Genomic DNA, 14613 nt, shown 5'->3' with positions numbered 1-14613 from the left:
AAATTGTGTAAATCCATTCACTAGCTGCTGAGAAAATAAAAAAGTAAAAGTTTTGATATATAGAGGCACAGTGATTCCCAGACCCTCCCGTCCACAAGCTTTATTTTAATTGGCTGTCAACACTCCAAACCAGGAAGTGTTGGCAGCCATCTTGTGACTCAATAGAACCGAGTCACAAGAAAACAGGGAAGCAAAGGTGAGAAAGAGGAAAAGGGGGTAGGTTTGAATCACCCTGACCACCTAGCCCTGCTCAGGGGGTCCCACAAGGACCCCCATGGCCAAAAAAAAGCATTTTTCTTTTTATTTCGGCAAAATTCGCGCTGGGTCTGTAAATCCCGCCAAAATTGTTTTTTAAAATGAAGAGTGAGCTCCCGTGCTTTATTTAATTGAGCCCCTGCTCTTATTTTTTTAATAGCATCATTATTATTACTGTAGTTGTTGTTGTTATTGTTGTCGTCAGTTGTGGTGTTGTTGTTATTGCATTTTACCGGCTCCGATCCTCACACACAAGGCCACCTACACATTTCCATCCAGGTGAATACCAGAGGAGCGTGTTACCCCTTCTCGAAAAGCTTCGGACGCTGTCAAGCTTATGAAGCGCTATACAGATGTAAACACAGCAACAATACACAGATCATGTTATCGCTACTGTTACTATCTGCAGCACAGAACTGTCTCTTGGCGCTGTGTTTCACGCTGGCGCGTGCACTTCACGTCGCTTTCACTTGATGATGAGCTCTCGTGACTTCTTGCTTCTCTACGGGACACATGCACCTGGGGTGCCTTAACATGTGTAACAAGATTGAGGGTCCCTTTCTTCTTGTACTCAGGGGGAGTCCGTCTTCCGGACAGCCAAACTAATTAATTTAATGCCTTTGCACCTCCCTCATGACCCCTCCATACTCAGCCGACTCTAGTGCCTCGGTCTGCTCTCCATGAGCTCTGAAAGCCACACGGTGCATTCCAACCTCTCCTGCCTGATCTTACTATTCCTGCATGCTCTCAGACAGTTTGCAGCGCTTCTGCCTGCTCCCTGTAAACTCACTGCGCTCAGGATCACTCCCTTCCATGCCTGCTTGCTTCCAGCTTGCCCGCAGCACCCCTGCCTGCCCCCTGTGAACAGTCTGCACTAAAGCAGTCTCCTCATACCATACCTGCCTGATTCCAGCATCCCCGCAGCACCCTAGCCTGCTACCTGTGGACAGCCTACATAAGAACAAACTCCTCCTTGCTTGCCTGCTTCCAGCTACCCCGCATGACCCCTGCCTGCTCTCTGTGAACAGCCGGCACGAGAAAAGTCTCCCCCATACCTGCCTGCGTCCAGCCTCCCCGCACTATCGGTGCCTGCTCCCTGTGAACACCATGTACTCAGGGTCACTTCCTTCCAGACCTGCCTGTTTCTAGCATCCTTGCCTGCTCCCTCTGAACACCCTGCACTCAGGAACACTCTCCTTCAGACTAGCCTGTACCCAGCATCTCCGCAGCACACCTACCTGCTTCCTGTGGACACCCTGCCCTCTGGATCACTCCCATCTAGTACATACATGCCTGGTTCAAGCATTCCCGCAGCACCCCTGCCTGCTCCCTGTGAAAATCCTATTTTCAGGGTTACTTCACGCTGCTCTGCCTGCTGCCTGCAACCCTCACCAGTACCTGATCCCAGGCAGCCCCTACCTTGAGCCTGCTCTCTGTGCAGCGTGAAGCCCTCCTTCCCCACAGCTACTCCCACCCGCTGTGCCTGCTCCGCACCTCCTCCCGCTCTGCGTGTGCCTGCGTGCAGCCTCCTACCTGCGCCCTCCACAGGGACCTGAAACCCTGCCTGTGCCGCCAGCCTCCCTCCCTGCGCCCTCCACAGGGGCCTGAAACCCTGCCTGTGCCGCCAGCCTCCCTCCCTGCGCCCTCCACAGGGGCCTGAAACCCTGCCTGTGCCGCCAGCCTCCCTCCCTGCACCCTTCACAGGGGCCTGAAACCCTGCCTGTGCCGCCAGCCTCCCTCCCTGCACCCTTCACAAGGGCCGGACACCCTGCCTGTGCTGCCAGCCTCCTCAGAGCCAGGCCTGGTGGGACTGGACCGGAGGACCGAGGCCTGAACCCCGCCTGTGAGAGTCAGGCAGAGCGGGGGAAGCAATGCGTGATGGACGCCCTCAAGGAGCCGAACGCCCCCAAGGCTCGCCCAGCACAGACATGCTCTTCGCACAGCACAGACATGCTCTTCGCACAGCACAGACATGCTCTTCGCACAGCACAGACATGCTCTTCGCACAGCACAGACATGCTCTTCGCCCCGCACAGACATGCTCTTCGCCCCGCACAGACATGCTCTTCGCCCCGCACAGACATGCTCTTCGCCCCGCACAGACATGCTCTTCGCCCCGCACAGACATGCTCTTCGCCCCGCACAGACATGCTCTTCGCCCCGCACAGACATGCTCTTCGCCCCGCACAGACATGCTCTTCGCCCCGCACAGACATGCTCTTCGCCCTGCACAGACATGCTCTTCGCCCCGCACAGACATGCTCTTCGCCCCGCACAGACATGCTCTTCGCCCAGCACAGACATGCTCTTCGCCCAGCACAGACATGCTCTTCGCCCAGCACAGACATGCTCTTCGCCCAGCACAGACATGCTCTTCGCCCCGCACAGACATGCTCTTCGCCCCGCACAGACATGCTCTTCGCCCCGCACAGACATGCTCTTCGCCCCGCACAGACATGCTCTTCGCCCCGCACAGACATGCTCTTCGCCCCGCACAGACATGCTCTTCGCCCCGCACAGACATGCTCTTCGCCCCGCACAGACATGCTCTTCGCCCCGCACAGACATGCTCTTCGCCCCGCACAGACATGCTCTTCGCCCCGCACAGACATGCTCTTCGCCCCGCACAGACATGCTCTTCGCCCCGCACAGACATGCTCTTCGCCCCGCACAGACATGCTCTTCGCCCCGCACAGACATGCTCTTCGCCCCGCACAGACATGCTCTTCGCCCCGCACAGACATGCTCTTCGCCCCGCACAGACATGCTCTTCGCCCCGCACAGACATGCTCTTCGCCCCGCACAGACATGCTCTTCGCCCCGCACAGACATGCTCTTCGCCCCGCACAGACATGCTCTTCGCCCAGCACAGACATGCTCTTCGCCCCGCACAGACATGCTCTTCGCCCCGCACAGACATGCTCTTCGCCCCGCACAGACATGCTCTTCGCCCCGCACAGACATGCTCTTCGCCCCGCACAGACATGCTCTTCGCCCCGCACAGACATGCTCTTCGCCCCGCACAGACATGCTCTTCGCCCCGCACAGACATGCTCTTCGCCCCGCACAGACATGCTCTTCGCCCCGCACAGACATGCTCTTCGCCCCGCACAGACATGCTCTTCGCCCCGCACAGACATGCTCTTCGCCCCGCACAGACATGCTCTTCGCCCCGCACAGACATGCTCTTCGCCCCGCACAGACATGCTCTTCGCCCCGCACAGACATGCTCTTCGCCCCGCACAGACATGCTCTTCGCCCCGCACAGACATGCTCTTCGCCCCGCACAGACATGCTCTTCGCCCCGCACAGACATGCTCTTCGCCCCGCACAGACATGCTCTTCGCCCCGCACAGACATGCTCTTCGCCCCGCACAGACATGCTCTTCGCCCCGCACAGACATGCTCTTCGCCCCGCACAGACATGCTCTTCGCCCCGCACAGACATGCTCTTCGCCCCGCACAGACATGCTCTTCGCCCCGCACAGACATGCTCTTCGCCCCGCACAGACATGCTCTTCGCCCCGCACAGACATGCTCTTCGCCCTGCACAGACATGCTCTTCGCCCTGCTGGCCCAAAGCGAAGCCCTGCGGAAGGTACTGGAAACATACCGTCAGTGAAAGGTGTCCGGGGGTGTTGGGGGCGGCGGTGCGCGGGAGCACCTATGTCAACATATAGCTAAGGTGCGTGTTTCATCAGATTCTGCAATATGTGGAAATATTTTCACCTTTACGGCACCCACACATTTATAGGAATAATCATTTTGGATTGGAAAAAAACAGAGCTTTTTTAATGCAGATTCATGTATCGCCTTTGTATCTGGTGAGCAGCGAAACTAGAATTATCTGGCAAATGTGTACTGTGTGTTTTATAAAAACTTTTCATTTCATATCTGTTACACATGCCTGTAACACCATGGCCTTTTTTCAATTTTTATTTTTTTATATTGTTGCTGAATTTATAACATTCTTAATAAAATTATCCGAAATATAAACATGTAATAAACAAATAAGTTAAAAGTCTAGGTAACACAATTACTAAATTCATGTACATATTGAGGAAAATGTATACATTAATAATTGCAAATAACTGAGTAGGGAATATGGTTAAGGGAGCAAAGTGAAGTGCTCTGAAGTGGTCTGGAAATCTGTAGCCCTTTTTAAAACATCTAAAAAAAAGATGTCCACAATGTGTGTAACAAAATTATTAACCTCACACATAAGTCCAGACAGGCCCCCACTTTGGCTCGGTATTTTATAGTATTTGTTGTAGTATCAGGTACACTAAACTCAGGCACGTTATAGTTAGCTCAAAAACCTTTGAAATTCACTGAAAAAACCATAGGTTTCCGACACGTCATAGTTAGGACATTTCATTCATACAAAACCATATACATTCCGGCGTTATAGTTAGTTCAGCTAACTATAACTCTCACCCCCACAATGTACTGCTGATGACATCACATATTACATCATTCATGACATCACTGATAACATCATACAGTGACTGTGTGCTTCTGTAAAGTTGAAATATGCTTTATATAAATAAATTACAAGGTGTATTGGGAAATTAATGGGTGTATGAGTGTCTGTATGGATGATTTTGTGGGTGTGCGAGTGACTGTATGAGTGAGTGATTCAACGTGTTACTGAATGCATGGGTTAGTGACTAAACTGTGTGAATCCTTGTATCAGTGTGTAACTTGGTGTGTAAGTGTGTGCATGCGTTGATGAGTAGCTACATGAATGCTTATATCAGTTATTGTTTGGTTACCTGAGTATTTGTATGGGTGCCTCAGTGTATGTGTGGGTGGGAAGTGTGTGACTGCAGAGATGTGTGAGTGGTTAATACACTGGGTGTATGGGTTCAAGACTGTATAAGGAAACAGCTGTATGGGTGGGTAAGTGAGTGTATGGGTGTGTTGTGAGTGAATGGATGTCATAGTGGTAAATGTGCGAGTAACTGCATAGGTAAAAGACAGTATATTTCAGTAATGGTGTATTTAAATAAGTATATGTGAGAGTAAGTGATTGTGACAGTGGGTTTATGGATGAATGTGTACTTGTATAAGTGATTGTAGAAGAGAGTAAGTATGGATTAGTTTCTGTAGGAATAAGTGAGTTGGTGTGTATTTAATTTAAGGTGAGTAAATGGGAGTGTGATTGATTCTTTGCATGACTGACTAGATGTGTGAGTAACTCTGGGTGAGTGGTGGTGTGTGAGCGTCTGTGTAGCTGTATGAGTGTGTATCATAGTGTTGTATTGATGAGTGACTGCATGTATGAGTGACTGTATGGGTGAATGACTGGATGTGTGTGTAGACCTGTAAATCAGTCAGTGTGTATGTAGTAACTGGTATTGGTGTGTGTAGGGTTTCGAAAATGGTAGTGTATATTTTAGAGTGAGTGTATGAAAGGTTACATTAGGGTGTGAGGAGATGTATCAGATTTTGACGTGAATGATGTAATCAGTGATATCATTTGATATGTCATCAGTGATGTCACTGACCATGTCATGAATTATGTAATGTGATGTCATCAGAAGTGCATTGCCGGGGTGCGAGGTATAGTTAGCTGAACTAACTATAACACCAGAATTTCTATTGTTTTGTATGAAGGAAATGTCCAACTAACTATAACGTGCCTGAAACCTATGGTTTTTCTGTGAATTTTTAAGTATATACACGAGACTCCACCAGGAGCAGATGCAACCTGTTAGTCAGCCCCCCTTTCACTGATCCAACGGACGCTCCTAGAAGAACCACGCTGAGGCACTCCGTGGCCTCACAAGAAGCGCGCTGGTCTCACTGAGCTAGTTGCCTTCGAACACCCACTTCCTATCAGAAGATATTGAAGGTACTTTTGGGTATCGTTAGAGCTTTGACTGTTGTGTATGAACAGTAACTCACACTGAGCTCTGGTCCGCAGGTGCTGCTCTTAATACTGAATCTTATTTCAAATACAGGTCTTATGTGATGTTCATCCTTTGTTCCTGTAGCTATCATTTCTCTTTAATACAAGGATCATGTATGTGTTATTACAGGTGTAATAATCTGAAGATTCGGGGCCCAGAGGCGGTGAAGATTCAGAGCCCAGAGGCGGTGAAGAGTTATAAAGGTAAATATCATTGCGTTGATTAGCTCTGAATATTACTGTTCATGAAACTGATATGGTATGTTGTGGTGTGGTATGGTATTGTATCGTGTGATATGGTATGGGATGGTGGGCTATGGTATGGTTTGGAGTGGTATGGCATGGGATGGTGTGGTATGGAATGGTGTGGCATACAATGGTATGGTGTGGTGGGCAATGGTATGGTGTGGTGTGGTATGGTGTGGTATAGTGTTGTGTGCTATGGTGTGGGGTGGTATGGTATGGTGTTGTGGGCTATGTTATGGTGTGGTATAGTGTTGTGTGCTATGGTATGGTATGGTGTGGTGTGCTACAAAATGGTATGTTATGGTGGGATGGGATCAGATAGGATAGTGGGGACTGGTATGGTATGGAATGTTATGATGGTATGGTGGGTGTACTATAGGGTGAGATCATGGTATAATATGGTATAGTGGTATGGGATGGTTTGGTATGGTGGTAATGCATGGCAAGGGATGGCATTATGTTATAGTGTGGTGTGCTACGGAATGGAATGGTATGTTATGGGATGTTATGGTGGGGTGGGATTGGATTGGATGGGATGGTGTGTACTGGTATGGCATGTATGGTGTGGTGTACTATGGTTTGGTGTGGTCTGGTGGGCTATGGTATGGGGTGGTGTGGTATGGTATACCCTGGTATGTAATGTAATGTATACTTGTAAAGCGCACTGTACCAGCCAGCGTCCCGGCGCTGTATACCGCTGGGGAACCCGTCCTGGCTTTCCCTGTGGGATGGTCCCTGCTGGGAATCCCCATGGTGGAACCAGGCATCCCCGGTGTTGATGGGGCCGTTGAGGAGATTAGGCAAGCTAATGCCCAGAGTTGCCGAGTGGGACCCCTGTTTAAAGTAGGCACCGAGGCGAGAATTATCGAGTCCACAACCCTGCCGCGTCTGGAATCGAACACTGGTCCCGGGCCGACTTCTGCTTCCGGGTCTGCCGCCTCTAACCAGTGAGCCACACCACTCCACTAAAGTGGTGTGGTGTGATGGGCTTTGGTATGGTATGGTGTGGTGTGGTATGCTACGGAATGGAATGGTATGTTATGGGATGTTATGGTGGGATGGGATTGGATGGGATGGGATGGTGTGGACTGGAATGGAATGGAATGTTATGATGGTATGGTGGGTGTACTATAGGGTGAGATCATGGTATAGTATAGTATAGTATGGTATAGTGGTATGGGATGGTTTGGTATGGTGGTGATGGATGGAATGGGATGGCGATATGGTGTGGTATTGTTTGGTATTTAATGGTAACGTGCACTCACGCCAGGGTACAGTTACTTGATTTGTCCCTAAACTTTGTATTTACAAGATTTTTCTAGATTTCCACTAATCTCCATTCTGTATATGTGCTGCAGCATTTCCTTTGTTTAAATCAATCTTCCCCTTAGACATTCATGCGAAATTTATCGGAAATTCAGATGCGGTAATTTCACACCTCACATTAATTAGTTTATTTATTTATGGGTTTTATATAGCGCCTAAATCACCTCCAAAGGGGTATCTCTGCGCTTTGAACCGTGCTGCTGGACAGGCTGACAAGCATTATGAGAACAGAGCAGTCTTAAGAAGCTTTCTAAATCAGAGATAGTCAGGACATTGTCTCGGGTAAATGGGGAGTTGATTCCGATAAAGGGGAGCGAGGTAGCTAAAGGATTTCCCACCTACCCTTGTTTCCTGATCCCTGGGACCAAGAGAAGTGATTTGGTTCCTGACCGGTGGATCCTAGAAGGGACATAAGGATTACGTTTCTCGGCGATGTAGAGGGGGCCATTGTTATACAAGGCCTTGTGGACGGTGCAGCAGATTTAGACTTTAACCCGCTTGGGCACTGGAAGCCAATGAAGCTGTAGAAGGAGAGGAAGGGAGGCAGTTTTCTGGGGGGCATTTGAGACAAGGCGCGCTGCGGTGTTCTGAACCACCTGCAATCTGCTAAGCGAGGACTCATTGGCTGAGACCAGGCGAGCGTTGAAATAGTATAAGCGGCTTACTACCATTGTCTGAATGAGGGTTTTACGAGTAGAATCGGGGAGGAAAGGAAAAACTCGCCATAACAAACCCAGCCGTAGAAGCAGGAGCCGGCAGTATAAGCGACACACTCCTTCATGGTCAAGGCCCGGTCTAGGTGAATGACCAGGTTTTTAGCAAGGACCTTAGGGGCAGGGGGATGCCAAGGGCTACTGGCCACCAGTCTGGTGTCCACCGCATAGATGCCTCTCCGCAGAGCATAATCTCCATCTTCCCTGAACAAAGGGGGTGGATTTATTAAATAAGAAGAGGAGCTAAGTGTTGTCAACAATGCAGATGAAATAGGTGTAAAGCCACAGGCCCGGAGGGGTTGGCCAAGGGAGCAACATAGATGTTGAATAAGGTGGGGCTTAAACATGAGCCCCGGGGAACTCCCTTGGTCAGTTTAATTGTCTTTGACTGAAAAGGGCCTGAATTGATGGTCTGAGAACGGGAGGACCGGAAGCTCGTCATCCACTGAAGAGCAGGTCCTCTGAGTCCAATCTCCTCCAATCTCCTGAGCAGGATCTGGTGGGAGACCGTGTCGAACGATGATACTGTTATGATTCTGTAGGCTTGACAGCGGCGAGCAACTCAGATATTGCAGTATTCTGGGGCAATCGAACGGAAAATTACCTCAATTTTGTATTTACCTCACAACACATTCTATTTTCCAGAGTTTTAGCACCAACCGGGACCTAGCACATGCATCTACACGGACCCAACGCATGCATCTGGAGTGAGCAAGGGCATGCACTTGCACTTACTTAATGCATGCACTCACACTAACCTAGCACATGCATCTACACGGACCCAACGCATGCATCTACAGTGAGCTAGGGCATGCACCTGCACTTACTTAATGCATGCACTCACACTAACCTAGCACATGCATCTACACGGACCCAACGCATGCATCTACAGTGAGCTAGGGCATACACCTGCACTTACTTAATGCATGCACTCACACTAACCCGGGTGGATTCCGGGTTGGTGGCAGCTTCCCGGCGCCATTAGAAAGAGAGAAAGCGCACAAGGGCATATCTTGAGAATCTAATTTTTTTATTCCTGATTAGTGTTTATCTGCACTGTTTATTTGCACTACCTTAACGTCTTACTGATTAACTGTGATCAAAACGGTTATCTTTTTAACATCAGATTCTCTTACAGGCTGAAGGTGTATTTTAACTGCATCGTTTAAAGGCAAGCAGCGCGGCTGATTATCAGCGCCACCTTTTTCTTACCTTCAGACAGCAGCCCCTCTGCCCCGGTCCACCGCGGCTCCCCTGCCGATTGAGTGGAGGGCGGCTCATCTACCGCGGCTCCTGGTGCCGGTCTGGTGGTGAGAGCGGGCGCCATATTGGGAGGAGTCCGAGAGCACTGGGACCTGAGGCAGCGGTCCAGTTGCTCAAGGCTCCTTCACATAAAACGTAATGTGCTGGAGGGAGCGCAGCGGGCGTGACGGATGCGCGCCGGAGTCGCGCTAGAGTCAAGATCGTCTCCGCTCGTCCGCGAGCGTCCGGGACTAGGGGCTAAGGACATTGCCTGCTCCTATACATACACATCCGCTGACTTACAAGCACTACGGCCATCTACAACGATGTGTCCACCCGTCCCTCACAATACGGCTAAACGAATCTCTCACTTGGGCATAAACAACCCTGCCATCCTTACAGCCGATCCCGCTCCTAAGTATGCGATGCTCACTACCACACCCAGCGCTACTTGCACGTTTAGGTGCATATATTTAAACACCCGTTCCATGATTAAACATCAGACGGACATCTTTCTGGTATTAACGGACATACAACCTGACATGCTGCTACTGACTGAGACCTGGCTCACCCCGGACTCACTACCGGACATCTTAGCTGCCCTACCAGCAGACTATTACATTCTGTCAGCATTACGTCCGGGAGGGAAAACTGGGGGAGGTGTGGCCATTATAGCTAACAAAAAACATCAACTCAGACAACTGTCATCCCTGCCTTTATCTAACACAGAAAACATAGTCGCTAAATTAGACACTCCTAATGGAACACTTGCACTGGTGCTATTGTATCGCCCACCTCAAACCATGGCTATATTTCCATCTACTCTAGCACAGTTATTGGCCCCTCTGGTCACAAACCATTCTAAATTGCTTTTGGTCGGAGACTTAAATTTCTGGTTTGACAATACATTGCTAGACCCTCAAGCTGCAGAGATGAAAGAACTTCTTGACGACCTCAACTTGATACAACACATTCATACTAAGACTCATCAGAAAGGTCATAGTCTTGACCAAATCTGCTCCTCGAACTTACTATTATCCTCGATAGATATAAAACCTTGTTGTTGGTCTGATCACTATAGCATAAGTTTTTCTTTCCAGTTAGATAAAACCACCCAATTTAAGCTACAAACCAGTAAGACCATTAGGAAATGGACTTCCATGGATATGTCAGCTTTCTTAAACTTTTTAAATACTTCCCTTCCCCCAGAGAGTACTAATGTGGAGGAGGCCGACCTCTGGTTTAAACAATGGCTTACTTCAGCAATCAATATCTTTGCTCCTCCCATGCGTCTTTGCAGCTCTAGGAGCTCGGACGCACATAAATGGTTCACACCCGAGGTCAAAAAATTAAAACTGGAAGTGAGGCAACAGGAAAGGGCATGGCGCTCTCAGTACTGCCCTCTAGCCAGGGCTACTTACTGCCTAGCCAGGAAGGCATATCAAAAAATTCTACATAATCATAAGACTGCCTACTTCTCGTCTAAAATCTTAAACTCTACCAATAAGTCGAAAGAAATTTTCAGGATAGTGAACGACTTATGTAATGATGACAGAACCTCTCCTCCGGTAGTTCCTACACAAGCACTATGCAACTCCCTGAACGATTTTTTTAGTGAAAAGATTCTATTGATCAAACAGAACATCTCCACACTTCCAGCTTGCGCTCCTGTGGACGACATCTTTTTTAATCCCCTAACCTTACACTCTTTTCCTCCTATTGATTTGAAAGTTTTCTTAGAATTATTGTCCAGAGTCCAATCAGGCTCCCCTATGGATGCCTGTCCCCCCCAAATTATGAGGGAAATTGGTCGAGCCATTCCCAACAGCATGATATCCTTGCTTAACAACTCTCTCACTTCTGGGACAGTGCCCAGCAGTTTTAAGCAGGCCTTACTGATACCCTTAACTAAGAAACCTGGTATCGACCCGTTGGACCTCACGAATTATCGGCCTATATCCCTGCTTCCCTTTTTATCCAAAATGTTGGAGGCTCATGTTACCAACTGCCTCTCAAACTTTGTGGAGGAATCGGGCTATCTTCAACCTAATCAAGCAGGATTTCGGCCTGGTCATTCTACTGAGGCAGTAATACTGGCCGTCCAGAACACCTTGAGGTCCAACGATGACATAAATCTTCACCAAGCCCTGGTGCTCCTTGATCTGTCCGCGGCATTCGACACGGTTGACTATTCCATTCTGGTCAACCGTGTCGAACAGGCGGGCCTCAGAGACTCTGCCTTGGCTTGGCTAAAATCGTTCATATCTGAACGCACCCAGGCTGTCTGCCTAGGATCCTTTTCGGCTCCTAAAATCAATTCCTTCTGTGGGGTCCCCCAAGGCTCTTCTTTGTCTCCCTTATTGTTTAATTTGTATATGCGGCCCCTTCTTTTTGCTTTGAGAAAGCACAAAGTCACGGTATATAATTATGCAGACGATTTACAGCTAGTCTTTGAACTCAACTCTCCAAATGCTGAGGAGGACTTTCAGGCAACCATCACTCTAATCCAGAGTTGGATGTCCTCAAATCACCTTAAATTAAACCCGGGGAAAACCGAGCTGATTCTGCCCGGTAAGAGCGAAATCAGCTGGAGCCCTAATTTCTGGCCTGTTGATATGGGTCTCCCCCCAAAAAAATCACAAACTGTAAAAAGCTTGGGGGTTACCATCAATGAGGACCTTACTTTAAAAACCCAGATCGGAACCGTGGTTTCCTCCGGATTTTTTCAACTGAGGAAAATTAGGAAAATTGCACACTTCCTCACCCACACTGCCCTAATTCAGGTGGTCATGGCCTTAGTCCTCTCCTATATTGATTTTTCAAACAGTCTTTATCTTGGCCTACCTGTAGGCCAACTCAAAAGACTGCAGTACTTGCAGGACCAGGCCGCTAGACTGATATGCAATGTACCCAAGTGGGAATCGATTAAACCTGGTTTAGAGACCTTACACTGGCTACCTGTGGCTCAAAGAGCCAAATTCAAAGCTGGGTGCATCATTTTTAAGGCATTGCAAGGCAAGGGCCCCTTATTCATTAGGCAGCTGATTGGAAGATACGCTCCCTCACGTAACTTGAGATCAGCCCACAAAGACCTACTTGAGGTACCACGCTTTAAGAAGAAACGACAGGGTGGCAGCAGTTTTCATTTTTTAGCAGCCACCTTGTGGAATTCTTTGCCACTAGCCCTCACAGGGTACGGATCTCCTTGCCTTTAGAAAGGCATTTAAGACTCACCTTTTCACACAGGCATATTTGAAATAGAGACTTTCATTGATTCACCTTCTGTTATGTTTTTTCTTTTATCTCTTTCCAGTGCCAAGAAGCCCCTGGGCGTATGCGCGCTTAATACATTTTAAATAACATAACATAACATAACTAACCTAGCACATGCATCTACAGTGAGCTAGGGCATAATGCGTGCACTCACACTAACCTAGCACAAGCATCTACAGTGAGCTAGGGCATAATGCATGCACTCACACTAACCTAGCACATGCATCTACTCTGGCCTAGTGCATAAACCTACACTGACCTAGCGCATGCATCTACACTAACCTAGTGCATGCGCCTGCACTTACCTACCACATGCACCTACACTGACCTCGCGCAAGCATCTACACTGACCTATTGCACACACACAGTTTATAAGATCTTCCCTCACAGTCTACACTCACACGATGCACTCACAGTTAGGCCTGTCGCATCAGGTACATATGCTCTCATGCCATGCACGCACACAAAACACAAGATAACAATAGAGTAATGCTGCACTGATTTCTGCAGACAATTCCTGAACACTATTTGTCATTTTCCTGCTACAATTTCTGTAATGTCAGCCAAAGTGGAATGTGTCCCCTGTAATATCTGGTTGAGTGGAACTGCCTGTGGTAATACTGCATGTGTTTATGCTCCACATGGCAATACTGCATTTGGTAATCCTGCATGTGGTAATACTGCATGAGGTTATGCTGCATGTGGTAATCCTGCATGTGGTAATACTGCATGTGATAATCCTGCATGTGATAATCCTGCATGTGGTAATCCTGCATGTGGTAATCCTGCATGTGGTAATCCTGCATGTGGTAATACTGCATGTGTTTATGCTCCACATGGCAATCCTGCATGTGATAATCCTGCATGTGGCAATACTTCATGTGGCAATAGTGCATATGATAATCAGGTCTGTGGTAATACTGCATGTGTAATACTGCATGTTTAATAGTGCATGTGATAATCCTGCATGTGGTAATACTGCATGTTATAATAGTGCATGTGGTAATACTGCATGTGGTAATACTGCATGTGGTAATACTGCATGTGGTAATACTGCATGTGGTAATACTGCATGTGGTAATACTGCATGTGGTAATACTGCCTGTGGTAATACTGCCTGTGGTAATAGTGCCTGTGGTAATAGTGCCTGTGGTAATAGTGCCTGTGGTAATAGTGCCTGTGGTAATAGTGCCTGTGGTAATACTGCTTGTGGTAATACTGCTTGTGGTAATACTGCTTGTGGTAATAGTGCCTGTGGTAATAGTGCCTGTGGTAATAGTGCCTGTGGTAATAGTGCCTGTGGTAATAGTGCCTGTGGTAATAGTGCCTGTGGTAATAGTGCCTGTGGTAATAGTGCCTGTGGTAATACTGGTTGTGGTAATAGTGCCTGTGGTAATAGTGCCTGTGGTAATAGTGCCTGTGGTAATAGTGCCTGTGGTAATACTGCTTGTGGTAATAGTGCCTGTGGTAATAGTGCCTGTGGTAATAGTGCCTGTGGTAATAGTGCCTGTGGTAATAGTGCCTGTGGTAATACTGGTTGTGGTAATAGTGCCTGTGGTAATAGTGCCTGTGGTAATACTGTGTCACTTTAAATACCAGTTGGGAAGAAACTTCAATTTTTTTGTCAAATTAGTGTTGACACAA

The 14613-nt window shown here is 48.2% G+C and overlaps 1 protein-coding gene across 1 annotated transcript in view; it reads left to right on the top strand.

The window, feature by feature from the left end:
* The window catches only part of LOC144752922 (E3 ubiquitin-protein ligase TRIM39-like), a 406522-nt gene that overhangs the window by 377840 nt on the left and 14069 nt on the right, over nt 1–14613 (top strand). Inside the window, exon 10 of the mRNA XM_078640743.1 lies at nt 10689–10692. Coding sequence (XP_078496869.1) covers nt 10689–10692 — 4 coding nt within the window. The remainder of the gene's footprint in view (nt 1–10688; nt 10693–14613) is intronic.

Source organism: Lissotriton helveticus, chromosome 5_1 (assembly GCF_964261635.1).
Source record: "Lissotriton helveticus chromosome 5_1, aLisHel1.1, whole genome shotgun sequence".
NCBI classification, from domain to species: Eukaryota; Metazoa; Chordata; class Amphibia; order Caudata; family Salamandridae; genus Lissotriton; species Lissotriton helveticus.
Note: the sequence above shows the minus strand (reverse complement) of the source record. Positions and strands in the feature narration are given on the sequence as shown.